This window comes from Nannospalax galili, unplaced genomic scaffold (assembly GCF_000622305.1).
Source record: "Nannospalax galili isolate Female #2095 unplaced genomic scaffold, S.galili_v1.0 scaffold188, whole genome shotgun sequence".
NCBI lineage: Eukaryota > Metazoa > Chordata > Mammalia > Rodentia > Spalacidae > Nannospalax > Nannospalax galili.
This window is the reverse complement of record NW_008360325.1, coordinates 7,391,650-7,412,190: the sequence shown is the minus strand read 5'-3', so window position 1 is coordinate 7,412,190 and position 20,541 is coordinate 7,391,650. Positions and strand designations below refer to the sequence as shown.

General features: G+C 41.5%; 1 protein-coding gene across 7 annotated transcripts in view; it reads left to right on the top strand.

The window, feature by feature from the left end:
* Positions 1–20,541, top strand: part of Vrk1 (VRK serine/threonine kinase 1) — a 91,244-nt gene that overhangs the window by 31,534 nt on the left and 39,169 nt on the right. For all 7 annotated transcript variants that reach the window (XM_008825650.3, XM_017796234.2, XM_008825648.2 and 4 more), the window contains 2 exons: positions 10,111–10,277; positions 14,896–14,951. In XM_008825650.3, the coding sequence (XP_008823872.1) occupies positions 10,118–10,277; positions 14,896–14,951 (216 nt within the window). In that variant the 5' untranslated portion in view covers positions 10,111–10,117. The remainder of the gene's footprint in view (positions 1–10,110; positions 10,278–14,895; positions 14,952–20,541) is intronic.

Here is a 20,541-nt window from a genome sequence, read left to right as displayed (position 1 = left end):
TTTGATCATGCACTTCCTCCCACGGCTCTTACAATCTTTCTGCCCCTCTCCCACAGTGGTCCCTGAGCCCTGGGTGGGTGGAGTTTAATATAGGAGTCCTATCTAGGAACCCACAATCTGTAGGCTCTTATTATCTACGTTTTTGGCCATTTGTGACCTTTTGTGTTCCTGGCCCTCTGTTGCATGAGGGAGCTTCATTGATGAGAATGGAAAGATGCATTAGGGTTCTCTTTACCCCCTTTTCTGTGTTCCATGAGCCTTAGGTGTAGAGGTTGCATCATGAATGTGCCACTTAGGCTCAGGGAATTCACAGACAATCTCTGTGTGTGACCAGTTGTGGAACTCTGTAATAATCGCTGTTGAAAAAGAAGCTTCTTTGATGGGTGGTGACTGGGATACTTGTCTGTAGATTTAAGGATCCATATTTTGTACATAGTAAGAAATTATATTTGTCTAGGGATGTGAAGCCTTGGGGTTCTCTCTAAGGATCTGTGACCTCTCCAGCTATGTGTATTTAGCTATGTTTACAGTACCACACGAGTTTCCTCCCATTGAGTGGACGTTAAGTCCAGTTAGGTAGCTGTTGATTACTCCCAAGATAAAAGCGCCACTACTGCACCAATGTCGTTTGCTGTGCCAGTCATTGATGTGGTTATTAGGCCTTGAAGCTGGGGTTGGACCATCTAGTGATGTTCTCCCTTCACCAGCTTGCCTAGTGCTCTGCAAAACTATGAGAGCTAGCCTGCAGGGGAGGTGGCTTCCAGGTCAGTTCCAACTCCGTTGCTCCAAGTCCTGTGTCTGAAGTATGTCCTGTCTTCAGCAATAGGGTCTTATCTTCAAGTTCTGGGAGGCAATAGCCTGAGTAATTTTGGGAGTCTCTTGGACCACCCTAGCCAACAACTCGAAGGAAGGTATCTCCCGTCTGGCTCTGTTTCTTATGTAGCCTTGAACTGTATACATGGACTCATGTAGAGATACTGTGTGTGTGTAATTTTTCAGTAGGACTTTTGGACTAATATAATTCCCCTGGTTTTTTATACTAGCTAGGCACTATTTACCTCCCCTCTCTCCCTGTCTGACCTCCCTTTTGTTCCCGTTTCTCCCTTGGTAACTGCTGTCTGCAGTGGTCACAGCTCTCCTGAACGCCTTCCCGCTCCCATTTAAATACCTCCATTTTACTCATTTCCCCTTAGTGACACCTGTCTTCTACTGTTCTTCCCTATCGAGTTCCTTCTCTCCCTTTGCCTCCTTGGTTACTTGGCATTTTCCTGGTTTCTGCAGTTATATCAGGATATATATTTACATAAGGATTTGGTGCTAGGATCCACAAATGAGGGAGAACATACATTTGTTTTTCTGAGTCTGTGTTACTTCACTTAGTATAACAGTTTCTAGTTCATCCATTTACCTGCAGGTTTCACTATTTCATCTTTACTGCTGAACAGAACTCCAGTGTGTAACACATTTTCATGATCTACTTGTTAGTTAAGGGACACTTAGGTTGCTTCCATCTCTTAGCTGTTGTGAAAAGAGCAGCAACGAACATGGTTGTTCAAGTGTCTCTGCAATAGGATGAGTTCTTTAGGTATATGCCAAGGAGTGGAATTACTGGGTCATATAGTAGGTTCATTTTTGGTTTTTTAAGAGTTCTCCACACTGTGTTCCATAGGGGTTGCATGAGTTTGCAATCCCACCAGCAGTGAATGAGCGTTCCCCTTTCCCCACATCCTCTACAGCATTTGGTATCATTTGTTCTCTTGATGTTAGGCAGTCTGGGGTAAGATGAAATCTTAAGGTGGTTTTAATTTGCATTTCCCTAATAACTAACGGTGTTGAACATTTTTTAAGATGTTAGCCATCTTTAATTCTTTGTTTTTTGAGTTCTTTGTGTAGTCTGGATATTAGTCCACTGTCAGATGTGTCGCTGGTGAAGATTCTCTCCCACTCTGTGGGTTTCCTCTCCTTCCTTTGTTGTTTCTTTTGCTGTACAGAAGCTTTGTCATTTAATGAGGTCCCATTTATTGATTGTTTCCCTTAGTGCTTGAGCAGCTGGTGTCTGACTGGAAAATTCTTTTCTGCGCCTATATCTTAGAGGGTGCTGCTTATGTTTTCTAGTAGTTTCTGAGTTTCAGGTTTTATATTGAGGTCTTTGATCCATTTGGAGTTGACTTTTGTGCAAGGTGAAAGATAAGGGTCTAAGTTCATTCTTCTACAGGTGGAGGTCCAGTTTTGCCAGCACCATTTGTTGAAGATGCTGTCTGTCTTCCTTCTATTGTGTGTTCTTGGCACCTTTGTCAAATATCAGGTGGCTGAAATTGTGTGTACTCATGTTTAGATCTTCAATTATGTTCCCTTGATCTATGTGTCTATTTTTGTGCCAGTACCATGCTGTTTTTATGACTATAGCTTTGTAATATGGTTTGAGATCTGGTATTTAATCCCCCCAGTGCTCTTTGTGCTCAGGGTTGATTTGGCTATCCGGGGCCTTTGCTTTGGCTATCCAGGGTCTTTTGTGCCTCCATATGAATTTTAGGATTTTTTTTTTTCTAATTCTGTGAAGTATGTCATGGGGATTTTGACTGGGATTGCACTGAATCTATGTATTGCTTTTGGTAGGATGGTCATTTTTACAATATTAATTCTTCCAATCCATGAGTATGGGAGGTCCTTCCATCTCCTGGTGTCTTCCTCAATCTATTTTTTTTAAAGATTTAAAATTTTCATTGTAGAGATCTTTGATACCTTCAGGTTTATTCTGAGATACTTTACCTTATTTGAGGCTATTGTGAATTGGAGGGTTTCCATGTACTCTTTCTCCAATTGCTTGTTACTGGTATATAGACAGGCTACGGATTTTTGTAGACTAGTTTTGTAAGCTGCCACTTTACTGAGTGTCAATCAGGTCTAGGAGTTTTTTGGTGGAATTTTTGGGATCTCAGGTACAATATCATATCATCTGCAGAAAGGGATAATTTGACCTCTTTTTTTCCAATTAGTACTCCTTTAATTTCCTTCTCTTGTCTTATTGCTCTAGCAAGAGTTTTCAAGTACTATATTGAAAAGAAGTGGAGATAGTAGACAGCCTTGTCTGGTTCCTGATTTTAGTGGGAATACTTCTAGTTTTTCTCCATTTAGAATTTCGGTTTCTTGTATATAGCTTTAATTATCTTATTTGAGGCTATTGTAAATTGGAGGGTTTCCATGTACTCTTTCTCCAATTGCTTGTTACTGGTATATAGACAGGCTACGTGTTCCTGCCAGTCCAATTTCTTTCAGAACTTTTATCATGAATGCATTTTGACTTTTGTCAAAGGCCTTTTCTGCATCTGTTGAGATGATGATGTGATTTTTGTCTTTGAGTCCATTTAAATGGTTTATGATGTTTATTGACTTTGGTATATTGAACTTAGGTATCCCTGCATCTCTGGAATAAAGCTAACTTGATCATGGTGGATGATATTTTTGATGTCTGTATGTGATTTGCAAGTATTTTGTTGAGTATTTTTGGATCCGTGCTCATTAAGGTAAGGATACGGGTCTATAGTTTTGTTTTTGGCTGTGCCTTTACCTGGTTTGGGTATTAGAGTGATGCTGGCTTCATAGAAGGAATTTGGGAGTTCTTCCTCTATTTCTATCTTTTTGACTAATTTAAGTAGTATTGGTTGGAGGTCTTCTTTAAATGTCTGGTCAAATTCTATTGTGAATTCATCTGGGCTTAGGCTTTATTTTTAGTTGGGAGGTTCTGTATTGCTGCTTCATTTTCCTTATGTATTATGGATCTGTTTAAACTGTTGATCTCTTCTTGGTTTAACTTTGGTGGTTCCCATGATTTGAGATATCTATCCATTTCTTTTAGTTTTTCAAATTTAGTGGAGTATAGGTTTTTAATGTATTCCCTTATAATGGTCTGGATCTTTTTGGTGTCTGTTGTGATATTTCCCCTTTTGTCTCTGATTTTGTTGATTTGGATTTGCTCTTTTTTTCTTTTGGTTAACTGGTTTAAGGATCTATCTTGTTTATCTTTTCAAAGAACCAGCTCTTAGATTCGTTGATTCTTTGTATTTTCTTTGTTTCTATTTCATTAATTTCTGCTCTGATTTTTGTTATTTCTTATCATCTGCTGGGTTTGGGTTTCATTTCTTGCCTTTCCAGTGTCTTGAGCTGCAATGTTAAGTCATTTATTTGGGCTCTTTCTGATTTTTTTAATGTAGGAACTTAGAGCTAAAATGTCCCTCTTATGACTGCCTTTAAAGTATCCCAGAGGTTTCGTTGTGTTATATTATCCTTTTCGTTTAGTTACAGGAATACTTTTATTTCTTTCTTAATTTCTTCTTTAACCCATTCATCATTCAGGAGTGTGTTGTTTAATCTCCATGAGTTCGTGTAGTTACTAGGGCTTCTTTTGGTGTTGATTTTAAGCTTTATTGCGTTGTGGTCTGATAGAATGCATGGAATTATTTCAAGTTTCTTGTATTTGTTGAGGTTTGTTTTGTTCCCCAGTATGTGGTCAAGTTTAGGGAAAGTTCCATGGGGTGCTGAATAGAAAATATATTCTTTCTTTGATGCTTGGGTGGAATATTCGGTAGATGTCTGTTAGGTCCATTTGATGTCTCTCTGTTAATTCTCTGTCCTGTTGACCTGTCTAATGGAGACAGTGTGTATTGAAGTCCCCTACTATTACTGAGTTGGGGTTAATCTGTGCCTTAAAGTCCTGTGGCACTGTTTTTATGAGATTGGTTGCACCAGAGTTGGGTGCATATGTGTTCATGATTGTAATATCTTCTTGGTCAGTTGTTCCTTTGATCTGAATGAAGTGGCCCACTCTTCATCTCTTCTTACTGGTTTTAGTTTGAAGTCTGTTTTGTCAGATATTAGAATTGCAACCCCTGCTTGTTTCTTAGTGCCATTTGCTTGGAATATTCTTTTCTGTCCATTCCTCTTAAGGTAGTGCCTGTCCTTGAAGGTGAGATGGGTTTCTTGCAGAAAACATAAAGATGGATTTTATTTTTTAATCCATTCAACTAGCCTGTGTCTTTTGACTAGGGAGTTCAGTCTAGTGATATTTAAAATTATTATGGAAGGATGTATATTGGTTGCTCTCAGTTTAATTTCTGTTTGCATTCTTTGTCTCATTCTGTGTTTCCACAGTTACACCTTCATTTAGTTTCTTTCTGTTGTCCCCGGGGCATAGTTCCTCTTCTTTTCCCCTTTGTATTATGTCAAGAACTCTCTAAAGGGCTCATCTTGTGGACTTGTATTCTTTCCGCCTGTTCATGTAGTGGAAGATTTTTCTTTTCCCCTTTGACTATAATAGACTTTTTTGCTGGGTAAAGTATTCTGGGTTGGCATTTGTGGTCATTTAGAACGAAGAATACCTTGGTCCAGGCTCTTCAGGCTTTTATAGTTTGCATTGATAAGTCAGCTGTAATTCTGATGGGTTTTCCGTGACTTGTTTCTCTTTCGCAGCTTTCAGTGCTCTCTGTTTGTTCTGTGCATTTAGTGTTTTTACCGTGATGTGCTGTTGGGAGTTTTCCGGTCCTGTCTGTTTGGTGTTGTATGTGCTTCTTGTATTTGTAAGAGCGCGTCTTTCCTTAATTTGGGGACATTTTCTTCTATAATTCTGTTTAAGATCTGGTCAATACGATTAACCTGAAAATTTTCTCCTCCTATGCCTCTAATGCGTAGATTTGGTCTTTTTTATGATGTCCCACATTTCCTGCATACTCCATTCTGGGATTTAAAAATTTTTTCATAATCTTTGCTTGAGCAGTCCAGTTCTTCAGCTTTATTGTCCAGTGTTGATACCTATTTTTCATTTCCTTTATTCTTTCAGCAAGGCTTTCTCCTGTTGTTTCAAATGGGCGTAATTGAATTTTTATGTCCTTCTTCATTTTAACCTGAGTTTTTGTCAGTATTTCTCTTTTGTGAATTCAGTGAGAAATCCCTATTTTCTTTTAGTTCTTTGATTTGTTTGTGTGTTCTTTAAATTTGTTGAATTATTTGATCTTCTTTATAATTGTTCTTTTAAATTCCGTGTCCTGGGTTATCTCTAGGGGGTTCTCCTTATAGAACTCTTCTAGAGGACTGGTGGTGTTTGATGGGAACATATTATTTTGATTTTCCATATTATTATTTTTGTGTTGTGATGTTGGCATGTGAATTTCTTTTGTTATTTGTGATTCTGGTATGAAACTCAAGTCTTCCTTGTTGAGTTGAAGTCTGCTTCTCTTTGTATTATTGGTGTGCCTTGGTTGTTTTCTTACTGGGTATGTAAAGCTGGTTGGTCTAGGTTTCAGGTTCTCTCTTTTGATTTTATATTGGAGACCAGATGGCTTCAATCCAGCTATTCAGGAGCTCCTGCAGAGGCCCAAGTCAGGCACCCAAGTAAGGTACCAGTCAGGTACTCTTGGACTTCCTCCTAAGGTCTGGGCCCCTACTAGCAAGCAGTCACAGCATAATTTGGGAAGCTTGCTAAGGGGAGGCCTAATTTAGGTGCTCTCAGGCAGTCTGCAAAGGTCTGGGCCCCAACTGAAGGGCAGAGAAGCCTAGCTTGGGGTATTGGGATGGACTATAGGGGGTTGGGCATGGTGAGATTTGGGAAGCTCACCACCGCGTGGAGGCTGGATCCAGGTACCCTCAGGCAGTCTGCAAGGTCTTAGAGTGTGTTTCACTAAGTTAGGAGAATGTGGTTTCTGTCTCAGAATATCTCCCTGTACTCACTAGTCCTGTGATACGCAGTGGAAATGTGCCACTTAATGAGATGAAGTAACATGAGTGAAGTAAGCATTGGGATGTGCTGTTAAGCTGTGGACTGTCTTGAACACACAAGCACTGTGATCTCAGTCAATCTGATGGCTGAGATGGCTCCTGTGACTAATGGGAGGGTAGCATATAGAGTATGGATGTACTAGAATGCCGATCATGTCTGTGCCTGGACAGAGGGGGATGCTTGAGATACATCACGATACTTAGAATGACATGAAGGATTAGAGTTCATGAATTATTTATTTCTATGTGTGTGTGCTATGTGCATGCCATGTAAATGTGTGGGTTCCTAAAAGACCAGAAGCCAAGATAAGAGAGGACTGCTGTAATTAGATGACATCCCTGATCTCTTATTAAATTAACATTTCTGTTTAATATTTTTGGACCCTGTTTGACCTTGGACAACTAAAGTAGCAGTGAGATGACTTTTCTCATCTGTGTTCATGCAAGTCCACAAGGCCTCCACACCCAGCTGAAAGCCTTGTCTTGTTTTGAAGCAGTTGTAGCTGCACTTCGCAGGACACACTTTCCTTTTCCTCTGTGTGCAGCTTTGTGCTGTGTTCTGGGAGGCAAACTCAAATCTGGCTTTGTTTCATTTTCCTTGTGATGCTCTCCTTAGGTGTGTCCTCAGATCTTCTCTTTGGCCTGAGGTTTTGTCCTGTGTGGACCCTGGCTCGTTAGTTTTGGGAGTTCTGGGTTCTAGCCCTGGTTTGTGAGTTCACCAGGCAGGCAAAGCTGTTTTATGGAACTGGCTTTAGAAATGACATTGCAACTCTTAATTATTACACTAAATTTCAAACAGTTGGCTACAGGAGATAAAACTAAAAATAAAAACCATTAGGTTTATTTGGAGGAAAGCACATTTATTGACCACAAATCTGTATGAAGAAGATGCTGAGTCAGAGATTTCATTTACAATATGGTCTTTTTGGTACATACAGAAAGGAATTCTAGAAAAAAAAATCATGTTTGTCCATACACTTCAGTTACAGAAAGAAAAATTTAAAGTTGTTTAACCTGTTTTGACTGCTGTAAGGAAATCATCAATAGAGATTGCTATGGTGATGTGATAAAGTAGGATAAAATTGGGAAGACATCCATGTTAGTATTTGGAGCTACTGTGTTAGTTCACATCTTTTAGTTGGGTCACCACTGTAGGGAAAAGCTTATCTTTGTTGTTTTGAGTCAGGGTTGTCATGGCTGCCACTGAAAAAAACTCAGCTGGGCAAGATTTTACTGTGGGTTAGGGGCACGCACATCGAGAGAATTGGTACGAGGACACTCCAGCAGCACGTTCATTTGCTTGAAGCTGCTTTTTGCCTCAAGTTTTAAATTGTGAAAATACACAGAAGTACTTAAAAATATTATTTTTATTTTATGTGTGTGAGTGTATTGCCTGCATGTGCGTGAGTGCACCTGTGTCGTGTGGTGCCTGCGGAGTCAGAAGAGGGTGTTGGATTCCCCTGGAACTGAGTTACAGATGGTAATTGGCCTCCATGTTGGTGCTGGGAATCCAACCTGGGTCCTCTGCAAGCGCTGATCTATCTCTCAAGTCCTCACTAAAGTATTTTTAGGGAAAAGTTAAATTGAAAAAAATCCCAATAAGTTAATTAAATGCCTTTGTTTGCATATATGGAATGTGTGTATATGTGGTGATAATGGGTATTTGCTAAACATTTCCTATTTAATACAGTGACTGCGGGGAATAGGGGTTCATCAGTCAAGAGCATATATTGCTCTTGCAGATGACCCAAATTCAGTTCCCAGCACCTACACTGGGTGGCTCATGACTGCATGTAATTCCAGGTACAGGGAAATCTGATGCTTCTGGCCTTTTTGGAAAGCTGCACACACATGGCATGCACATGGCACACACACACATAGACACACACATGCATGTAATTTAAAAAGTAATAAAAAACTTTTTTGGAAGATGGGGTCCTACTATGTAACTGTGGTTGGCCTGGAACTGGCTATGTAGACCAGTTCTATATAGACCAGGCCTAAAACTCAAGGAGATCCACCTGGCTCTGCTCCTGAGTGCTAGGATTAAAGGTGTATAGCACCATGTCTGGCAAAAAGTAAATCTTTTAATATAGTGTATATTAAAACCATTGTGGTTCAAAATTGAATAACTTATGTAATGTAAATTTATGTCACATCTTAATAGACTATCTTAATTTAAATAACATTTTAAGTATTGCAGGCTAATCTAACAGTCTTAACCACTCCCCTCTCTTCCCTATGTCTCTACTACTTTTTTTTTTGTCTTTTTGAGACAGGGTCTCCCTGTAGTCCTAGCTGTCCTGGAACTCACTATGTAGACCAGGCTGGCCTGGAACTCAGAGATCCACCTGCCTCTGCCTCCCGAGTATCTCCTTCATTTCTTTAGGTAACTGTAAAATCTTGGGCAAATCCTTTTCAATTAATATTTATAGACTGAAGAGTTTGAAATCATCTAACAAGTGTATATGTTTTTATCTCTTTGCACAGTGAATTCTTGATGTGATGAAGGGAGTTATTCCTGAAGAACTTTGAAGCTTAGAGACAGACTCAGTCGAGAGTCCTGTCTAACCAGTGACATATTTGAGCCAAGCCTTCTGATTCCAGTCCAGTGCAGTCCCCAGCAGATACCATTTCCGCACTGTTGTGTTAGCTGTGTTCTGAGGGAAGTGAGCTAGCTTCCGTAGGATACCAGTGCGAAGGGTGCACTGCAGCGCAGGGTCCACTGGCTTTGCCTTTCCTGTTGCTCAGGCCACTAAACAGCCGATTCCTTCTTGTTGCTCTTGTGGAGCAAGGTGCTGAGGCCCTCGAACCAGGAGCTCTCCTGGTTTTCTGCTGTGCCCACTCCACTTCTCTCTCAGAGCCTAAAATTCTTCGTCTATTCAGGGAAATGATAGTGCCAACTAACCACAGGCTTGAGGATGAATGGGAGATGTGCAGGGCACCTCCTTTCATGCCTTGTGTGTCCCTGCCCTTTGTCCTTGTGTTTAGTCTGTTGGGTTTTAGTTTGACCATTAGGGCCTCCTGACTGCATTCCAGGACACTGTCTAACTAACTGTGCACACCTTTCCCTCAGCCTCACACAGTAGCTCCTGGGATGCTACTGGAGCTTAAAACTACATATTCTCTTGAAAGGAATTGTGTAGAACATTTTATTTATTGCCTCCTCTGCAAAGTTGAGAACTGATCAAATAGAATTTGTGCTGTTATAGACCGGAATTAACAGATATCCTTCAGTTTAGGGATAAGTAGGAACTTGAACAGCCCTTGTTGAATAAAAATCTTCTGTAGGGAATTTTTTTAAATACTTCTAATTATGAGCATTGCTTTGTTTTATATCAGAGTGAAAATGCCTCGTGTAAAAGCAGCTAAAGCTGGACGACAGGGCCCTCCCAAGAGGTGCCTTGCAGAACAGTTTGCGGCTGGGGAGATAATAACCGACATGTCCAAAAAGGAGTGGAAGCTAGGGCTGCCTATTGGTCAAGGTGGCTTTGGCTGCATATATCTTGGTAAGTGTTTGGTGAGTTGTAGTCCAAAGACTAGCATGCTTTCTTATGAAATGGTTTCTCATTTGTGAGTTATTGCAAGGGGTTTTTCATAATCTACATGAACCTAATATTGTATGGTTGAGCACAGTACATCTTTGACATTCAAGTAGAAGATTGTTTATTTTACTGCAGGATAAAATACCTAGGATTGTCACTAGTAAGTACAGTAGCTCTTGAATTTTAAGATTTTTGTATAATCTCAGTGTCTTGAGACTGAAAGAAAGCGATACGCACCCTCTTTCCTCTACCCCAGCCCATTAGATTGTATTCCAACTCTGTCTAGCTAGTTTTATAGCTCTTTTACATCTGTAGATTTTTTTTTTAAAGTGTACATTGTTAATAATCTTTGTACTGGAGTTAGGAGAATGGCTGAGGAACTAGTTGTTAGACCTGATCAAATATATTAGGTAGCATTTTTGGAGACCAAGTTAGTCCCTGAACATCTGTGGGCTAGCTAAATGGTTGGTATTAAACTGCACGTGAGACTGTCTGCGTCCCTAAGAATTACAGTAAGGATATTATGCAGTTCCTGTTTGCTTTGGGCCTTTTTCTCTTTTATTGTATTTTTACCTGACTCTTAATCTTTTTTTTAAATTTCGGTTTTGTTTTTCTGAGACAGAGCCTTACATAGCCAAGGCAGGCCTTGAACACTTGATGTTTTCTTCCTTGACCTTCTGAGTGCTGAGTCATCGATGGGAGCCACCAAGCCTGGCCTCCATCTCTAATCCTGATTTAATTAGTTAACTAGTTATTTGATTTCTGCATGAAAGTTTACACAGTTTTATGTTTACAATGAGACCTTTTTTATTTCAAACATCTGACTCAGAATACTAATATTACAGTGAAGGTTAGTATCACCTGGAAGCTTGTTAGAATTTCTGTTCTTGGGCCCCATCCCGCCCTGTTATTCAGAAGCCACATGGGGGAGGGGGGCAGCAATGCTATTTGAACAAGCCCTCTGGTCCTGGCACACGCTGAAGTTCGAGACCCAGTGACAGAAGGGTGGCTGTTTTCACTCAGGGGTCCCACTTCATTTTCATGACTGGTGGGCTCAATTCTCTGTGTCTGTGTTCATGAAACCTAGCTTAAGGATAATACTTGATTGTATGTTGTACATATGACTCCTGCACATTGATTTGGGGAAATACATGCTGATTCTCTAGTTTTGTTTAGAGCCTGACCCAGTCCCAGTGAACTATGCTATATTCTCCATGAGGTGAAATCTTCATAAACCATGAAAAAGTGACTGTTTACTAGGTGTTTGCATTGATACGATGAGATCCTTGACAGAAACAACTGAGAGAGGAAGAAAGATTTTGTTTTGGCTCATGCTCTCAGAGGGATCAGTCCATGCTTTCATGGCCCTGAGTGCTTGGGCAGGACATCATGATGGCAGGAGCATGTGGCAGCGGAGATTCTTACCTCCTGATGGACAGGAAGCAGAAGAATCAGTAGGAAGGCACTGGGCAATAGCCCCTAAGCCCCCCCACCCCCTCCACCACCCATTGATTGATCTTCTTCCAGCTAGGCCTACCTCCTAAAGTTTCTAGAACCTCCCAGAACAGTGCCACAGGCTGGGGACCAAGGCCCTAACACTTCAGCATTTGGAGGATACTTCATACACACATCATCAAGTCAGTAATATTAGCCAAGTGTCTGTAGACCTTTGGTTTAGAGGGAAGCTGTGGTCACTGCAGGAGATCTGAACTAAGACATGTTATAGGACTTGTCTCTAAGTAGGTCAGTCTTCCATGTCCTTCGAATCTGTCCTCAGCCTTTATGCTGCCCTGTGCCTCTTGATCTTTGTGTGTGATGCCGCTTTTAAAATGTCAGTGTTACTTGCTTTTGTAGTCTTTTGCGAATTTGGAACTTCCTCTTTGTGTATGCTAAATGTTTTGTTTATATCCTTAAAAGGTACCGCCATCTGGTATATCTAATGTCTAATGAACGCTCTGTGAGGTAGAACTTTGCTCTGTAAATTGGGCTGATCTGTCTGGAGGAGGAGGATTTGCTTTGCTGCCCCATTGAGCTGTTGTCCACCAGTGACTGAGGAGCCCTGCTGGAGAGCAGCAGCAGCTGCGCACGAGGTTCCTGTGAACAGGAAGTGCAAATACCTCTGCGCTTCTGATTCTATACTGCACTGCTTTCTGTTTTCCTTAGCTGGGTTTGGAGGAGGAAGTGTATGTGTGTGCTTCCTTTGTGGGCTTTGGTCATACTTTCCATACTTGAAGTTGCCTGTTGTAATTCCAGGATAGCTGTGCGTCCTGGGCAAGGGGTGACTTGTTCTGTGCCTGCCATGATCTGTGCCGCACGTTGTCAAGTGACTTAGTGAGCTGCTTTCTGCCACCCTTCTCATTTGAATGTGCAGTATTACTGGAATGTTATCTTCATTTTAATATTTCGTTAGAAATTTTGAACCTGCTTTATTACTAATTCAATATCTAAGTGATGTTCCCTAGGGCTGTTCTTAAGGAGCTCAGACCTCTTCATCTGTCCAACTTAGCCATTTTTATGAGCGGCACATTTTCCTGTGTCTGAAGTAGTTTAGCAGCACTTTTCTAACCACTAGCTCCCTGGTTTCTTTCTGTCTCCTGTTCTGTCTCTATCTTCTAAGGTGAGAGTGCCTTCAGGCTCAGTCCTAGGGTTTCTTTTCTCTGTGTTCATTCCCGAGGGATCTCTTTAAATAAATAGCCCTTTAAAAAAAAATGTGCTGGAGACTGAACCCAGTACCTCACGTGTGCAGAGCATTGCCATTGAACTAGATTCTAAACCCCAGTAGATAGCATTGCTTCTGTGTTAATGACTTAGAAATGTGTTTAACTTCAGCTGCTCTTATGAGTCTGAGACTTATCCAGCTTTCTGCTGACATCTGCTTTAGGTACTGTGGCGCTGCTGTGACCAAACACCTAGTAGAGACAGCCCGAGGGAGGAAGGGTTCGTTCTGCCTCACAGCCTCAGAAGTTTAGCCTCCAGTGGCTTGGCCCATGCCCCTACGAGTGTGTGCTGAGGGCAGCTGTTCAGGGTGCAGTAGGTGAGGAAGTGGAGAGATGGGTCAGAGCCAGGGCAGGACTGTAACTGTCACAGGCCCTCACCCAGTGACCTACTCCTCTCAGTCAGGCCCTACCTGCTAAAGGTTCACAGTCCCCTAAAACAGCAGCCTCCTGAAAACAGTGCCACTGGATGGGGATTAATTGTTCAAGACATGAGTCTGGGGGTCATTTTAGATTCAAACATAACAGCACCTGAACTTGGATGTTTAATAAGTATCCCAGACAGGATAGCCCAAAGCACGGTCTCTCCTGCTGCTGTTTTCCCTATTAGCAGTAGCAGCTTCTTTGTAGCTGTTTAGAGTAAACCCTGGAAAGGTCTGTGCTTTCCTCCTAGACCTGCATCCAGTTTACCAGCACACCGTCTTAGCTGTCCTGTGAGTCTCTGGCCAGTCTGCCTGGCACCACCTTGCTTGCTGGCTTCAGCCATTTTCCCTTGGAGTGACTGAACTTCAGCTGTCTGCTTTCTTCTGCCCTGGCCCTTTATACCGTTCTTCCAGAACTGCCCAGTCAGGGTCGGATCATGCCAGTCTTCCCTGCAAAGGCTTCCTGAGGGTCCCCTGTGCTTACTCTCTGCTGCTTTTCTGACCTGCCTCCAGTCACTTCTCACTTGAGGCCTTGGTCTCCATCTGCTCTATGTAGGCTTTTCGCGTGTGTGGCATTCTCCCACAGCAGAGCCTTCGTGCTAGTCTTCACGGAGTGCTGTCCTGTGAATCCTTGTGCGTGCGTGTTCGCCCACTGCTTCAGCAGTGCCTCTTCAGTGAAGTTTCTTTTTATGTCCTTGCAGCCCTGCCTGCCCGCTTGCTGCGTAATTTCCCGCCGTCACTCTTAACACCATCAAGCCCACTTTGCGTTTTATTTGGTGTCTGCACCGTACCTCTCGGATGGTAGCTAGAAGAGCAGGATTGTTTTCCTGTCCATCACTAAATCCTTGTTTCCCAGGAGGTGGCCTACTGGAGGTTATTTGTTAATGAGTATGGAAAACCTTGTTAACTCAGGTGTTGTGGGGCAGCTGCTGCATTTGCACGGAGTACCAACACAGCCACATCACAGTCATTCTGGGTGCAGTGAAAAGTTCTAGGGCTAGGCCCTAGTATTGATCTGGATGAGTTTGAATTTCAACTCCTTTTCTTACCCTCCAGATGTTCTCTCCTAAAAGGATTTCATAGCTTGTTAAATTTAAGAAACCACATCAGTTATCAGCCTCCCAGGGATTCACAGTGTATATCAGCATATCAAAGACCAGAGTACTTTTGAATGAAATAAACTTAATTTTGTATAACTTGGGGTTTCCTGTAGATAACAGCTGATCAAATTGAAGAAACCAGAAATTGTAAGATGCACTCCAATTTCAGCACGTTAAGACACGGAACAAGTCTTAGAATAGATATATTGTAATAATATTCTGAAACATATTTGGGAATTGAAATTTATTCTGTCAAAGGGTTATGGATATATAGATCGAAATACTAATATGGTATTTATAATAATGCTACTTGTTCTGATGTTAAATATTTCACTTTCTTAAACAGCTGATACAAATTCTTCCAAATCGGTTGGCAGCGATGCACCCTGTGTTGTAAAAGTGGTAAGAAAATATTTAGCTAATTTCTTTTCTCAACATTTTAGTATTTATTTTGTAAATACCCTTTTTGATAACTAGAATTAAACCATAAGGTATTACCTTGTTAATAATGTTCAGTAAATATTTAATGAGACAAAAAAGTAGCTTTATAGTTTTAAATAACTTGAGTTCGGAAAGTCCCTGTGCTCTCTTGAATTAGAGTGGCATAATTTGAGGCTATTTGAACAAAAGCAGAGAGGTCTGCAGAATGGCCTGGGAATAGTCTGCTGTTTACACTGCATGATGCTCCTGCTGTTTATATCTTGCAACTATGCTAAGTTCATGTAATTTCATCATATTTTGTTTTATATTTCTCCCTGGACTTTCATTTGACAACCCCCTTGTTTATTCTCAGTTTTTTTCCCCTTCCCTGTTCATCTTAGTTAAATTATTTTTTCCCTGCAATTGTGCAGACTTTGTTGCTGCACTCGTGCTGGAATTAGCTTGTGATGGGCAGAGATGGGCAGCAGCCGAGGGACAGGAGCACACCGACAGGATGTGGTACCAGTACAGGCCGGCACCCACGGGACGCTTTCCCTTGCGTCAATGTTTTGTTTCTCATCCTGCATCTTTTTGCTTACATTTGTAGCCCCCTTCTCCCCAGCTTGGATGCATATGAAAAATATTATTTTCTTAACTAGACGAGCCAGCAGAGTGGGTTACCTGGGGAGGTTAACACATAGTCCCTTGTCCTTTGCTTTTCCTAAAGGTTCTAGAACTCAGGAGTTAGATGCCCTCCGGGTTTTCTTTTTCATTTTGTTGTATTTTTTTCAAATAAAAGTATATTTGATTCCTTGGCGTCAAGTGTCTTAGACTAGAATCGTTTTACTGGTTTTTAAAAGACATTTATTAAGTGTTACTTTTACAGTGAAGTAGATAGCTGATAAATGAGCAACTTGAAGCTTCTGACAGGAGCAGGCCCGGGCTTCACTCTTGCTCTCATAGAATGGAAACCTGTCACTCCCAGAGATCCCTCTGTCCTTTGTCACGGAAACCGCCGCTTGCCTCATGTTGAGAACAGTGACTTTTCGGAGGTTGTTTTTGCCCTGCTCAGGTATTCCTGTGGTAGAGTTAGTTACCTGGTAGATGCTGTAGCGCAGACACGCATGCTAGTGTGTCTTACAGGCTCACCCAGGTGGAGCGTGCAGTCCTTCGTGTATGCGCCGTGTGTGTGTGTGTGTGTGTGTGTGTGTGTGTGTGTCCAACGTTGAGCACTCTGCTTACTCTGTGTACTTGCACGCCCGATTTGTTGGTTTGCTGTTGCCCAGCTGTGGGAGGGTGGGTGCTGCTGTCCCCTGTGGCTGCAGTTAGCTTTGTTGGGTAAACATTATCTTGAGGCTTGTTCATTGTATTTATTGCCACACATCTGTATTTTTTGTGTGTATAAGTGGTTCTTCAGTCTTATTTTTAATAACTGGGTTGTTTGGCTTTTTGCTAATATCCTTTTGAAGTTTTTTCATGTCTTTATTAATAAGACATATAGATCTTTTTTTTTTTTTTTTTTTCTTTCCTACAGTATTTCTAAATGCAGACTTTTCTGGTCTAGCTGGGTCTGGCGTCAGAGTCAGGCTGATGGACTGCACTGGGTCTCTCGTGGGCTCCACTCTGCCCCACTGTCTTCTGACTCCTGGTCCCAAGAGGTGCTCACTTCGTTTCTGGTCTCGGTGAATGTTGTAGACTCCTGCTGTGGAACGCAGCACTGGTCCTTCCCTGTTAGTGTGGCTTTTGGTTGGAAGCCTTATCTGACCCCATTCCTTGTGTTCTGGTGGAAAGTGCTTGCTCTGAGTCCAGGCCAGCACCTGCATCTCATGACACATTCCTTGTATTTTGTCCTTTGGGTCTGGAAGGCTCATGTTCATTTTGGAATAGCATTCCTTTTGGACTGTGAAGCTTGTGCTGAGTCAGAGGAACTAAAGTTCTTACCTTTAAGTTAGTCATTTGCATGGAATTGCAGAATGTTTTCTCTGTCTTCTTTACAAGTTAAAATACTACATCTGTGGGGTGGGATTAGTTTCTTCTGCACATCTTATGAGAAGGAAGCAGGCCTCAGGGACGCCTCTCACAGTGACCTGGGGCTGTGCTGCAGCTGCTTGCTTTACATACTTGTTTCCATGTCTTGGAAGGAGAGTCTAGTGCCTGTCTTCAAATGGAGTTGGTGTGTAACCATGACTTTTCTCTGTACAGCCTGACTTTACATAGGTGATGTTTTATATTAGAATTAGGATCATTGTCATAAGTGATTAGAAGTGCTTACGTTGTCACTTAACGGACTTCGCCTTTACTGCCTTTTTAACTTGTATATAGCTAAGAGAAAAATGGATAGGGTACTTAAATGGAGCAAACTTTTTAAGATACTTGTTTAAGACTCTGTCTAGTATTCTTCATCCCCGACTTTTACTTCTGTTATCCTTTTTCTTTCTGTAGTGAAGACAGCGGCGGTGATCGGTTGGGCTCTTTTGTATTTCTGTTCCATAGCTTTTTTCAGTATTGCAGCTTGTGATCCTGGGAGAATAACCTGACTGAGGCCGTGCCACTGACTCTTTATTTTTTTGTTAATTTATTATTTTTATTTTATGTGTATGCGTGTATTGCCTGCATGTAGGTAAGTGCACCCGTGTCATGCAGTGCCTGTGGAGGTCAGAAGAGGCTGTCAAATCCCCTGGAACTGGAGTCACGGACAGTTAGCTGCCATGTGGGTGCTGCGATTCAAGCCTGGACCTTCTGCAAGATCAGTGTTCTTATCCGCAGATCCATCTCTGCATCCCCACACTGACTCCTTTTTAAAGGGGTCTGTAGCAGCTAGCTGCTGCTTCGCCCTGATAGCCGAGTGTTTGAGTCCTTGAATTCTTGGACCATTTGCTGTGTGAACACCAACTTCACAGCTTCGCTTCTCATATTCTTTTCATGCTGTTAGAAAGGGACCTCCTCTAACTAGACTTTTCAGTTGTCTGATAATGACCTTGTTTTAAACTTTTTCTTACGCAGTCCTTGAAATGCTTATTTTATTTATCCTTCTAAATGTTTCTTTCTTTTTTTTGGCCTTTTTGGGACAGGGTTTCCCTGTAGCCCCAGCTGACCTGGAACTCACAGAGATCCGCCTGCTTTTGCCTCCTGAGTGCTGGGATTAAAGGCGTGCCCCACCATGTCTGGCTCTAAATGTTTCTTAAACTATAATTTTCCACCGTCTTTTTGCTGTTCTTTCTAGTCATTTATCTTTAATTTCTTGGTGCCAGATCATAATTTAACTTCTTATAGCTTTATAATATTCAAAGTTGAAATAGGCTATCAAATACTAGCATGGAAAATGAATATCACATCTTTTCTGTGTTAAAATCAAAACATATGCCATTTAAACATTAGGCTTATTAAAGACTTTTTATTTTTTTGGTGGTAGTGGTGCTAGAGATTGAACCCAAAGTCTCCTGGGGTGGGGGCGAGTGAGTAGGAACTGGACTGTTCTCCTCCCAGGCTGCATCTCTAGCCCAAGAATCATGCTCTCAAAGAACATGTACTACTGATTGGACCAATGTCATATCTGACAGGGAAGCAGGATCTTAAGCTCACTGTACCTGTGAAGGTTGCTTTATAAAATGTTCTGTGAAGAAGACTTCTATGTTTTAAAAATTTAAAAATACTTCCATGTGGTTTATTTTCAAAGCAAAAATCAACAGGTTATTTAAGAAATACAGGTCAGTTGTGAGGTTAGACTTAATGTAATCACATGCCAGGCAGTAGTTGTCAATTTGTAATCAGTCTCTGGGCGTAGGGCCTGGTCACTGGTGTTTTTAATAAAGTCAATCAGGTGATCCTTTGTATCCAGATGGAGAACCAGGGACACAGGGCATCTTAGCTGCTTCATTGGACCATGTCTGCATAGTTTTAGCCTTGTTCTGAGATCCTCTCCTTCAGTGGGAGGTTGTATGTACCCTGTTCACCTTAACGTGGAAGACTTATAAAAAATCAGTTAGTGCTGATGTACCTGCTTTGCTTTTGAACTCCTGCATCGGGCATTGCAGTGAAGTGAAGACAGGTATTCAAGAGAGGTGTTTAGACACCTCACCAAATACTCTCCCTCTTATCCAGTGTTGCTTCTGTTTCTGTGTGGGTCCTTCGTCCTTGGCCTTCACAGGAAGCTGTGGGATAGTGCCACTGTGTCACCAGGGACAGCATGCTTATGCTGCTGTGTATTTTGTTTTCAGGCAGTTGGAGTGACAGAGAGGAGTAGTAGGTTGGATAATGCCAGCAGAAAAATCCGATTTGTTTTCTTTTCTGTTTTTTTACTGACAGCCTCAAGAGTTAGAAAGAACTTAGCTCTTTGAGTAGCGCTCACCCTTTGCAGGAGCAGAACTGGAAGTCTGAACCGAGACTTTGGGGTCATGAACCTGGTAGTCTGTGGTCTGGTGGTCCTTTCGTGTTAACTGGTGGGAATCTGTGTTTCACAGTTACCTGGAAGGAAGTTTGTGGCTGATGTTTCATTTTCATTGACATTATGAGAAGCGATCAGAATTTTTAATTCAGATATCTTAATTTTTCTTGGTAAGAATGAGAAACTTTGTACATCTTCATTTTTAAATGGCAGCCAGTTGCTTTTGGATGGTGCCATTGAAATATATCACATTTTAATTTTTTTCTGTTGTCATCTTCATTTTGACACTTAGAAGTCGTAAGGAAACGTTTAGTGATATTCTAGCTAAAATGTCAGTCCCAATTTCTTTTCTGAATCTTGGCTATTATAGAGTTGGCAGAGTATTTGAGACTTGAAATATGTTAATACGATTTTTGCTGTGAGTTAAGGTATTTCTTGAGCAGAGGTTGCTAGCTGTGGCCGAGTGCAGTGCCAGGGAAGCCGTTCCTTTACTTTGCTAGAATGGAAGCTTGCTGGACTAGAAAACCCATGACACGAGCTTAGAAGCCTTCACTGCAGCACGGCTTTCATCATGACGGCCTGTCTTCTGTGGGTGGTTCGCATCAGTATAAGTTTAATAAATTATTGCCTGAAGGAAACTTGAAAATTAAAGTTGATATGACAAAGGTTGAAACTGAATAAATCAAAATTTTATACTGTTGGTAATAAGCCAAGACTGGTCTTAGGAAAGCTTCCTTTAAGCCAGAGTTTTATTAATGAGCCATTTTGAAAGTTAACCAAAATTCCTTTTTATTCATTTCTCTTTCCTTTCCTTCTTTCTCTCCCTCTCTTCCCTCCCTCCCCTCCCTTCACAGGGTCTCACTATGTAGCTCTGGCAGGCCTGGAACTTGCTATGTAGACGAGGCTGACGAGGCTGGTCTCGAATTCACAGAGATCCACCTGCCTTTGCCTCCCACCTGAGTTTTATTAATGAGCCATTTTGAAAGTTAACCTAAATTCCTTTTCTTACTTTAATTTCACTTTTTTTAAAAAAAAAATTTAATTTTTTATAAGACAGTCTCACTATGTAACTGGCTGGCCTGGATCACACAGAGATCCACCTGCCTCCGCTTCCCAAGTGCTGGGATCAAAGGTGTATGCCACCACACCCAGCCTTTCTAATTTTCTTATATTGCTTCTGTGCCTCTT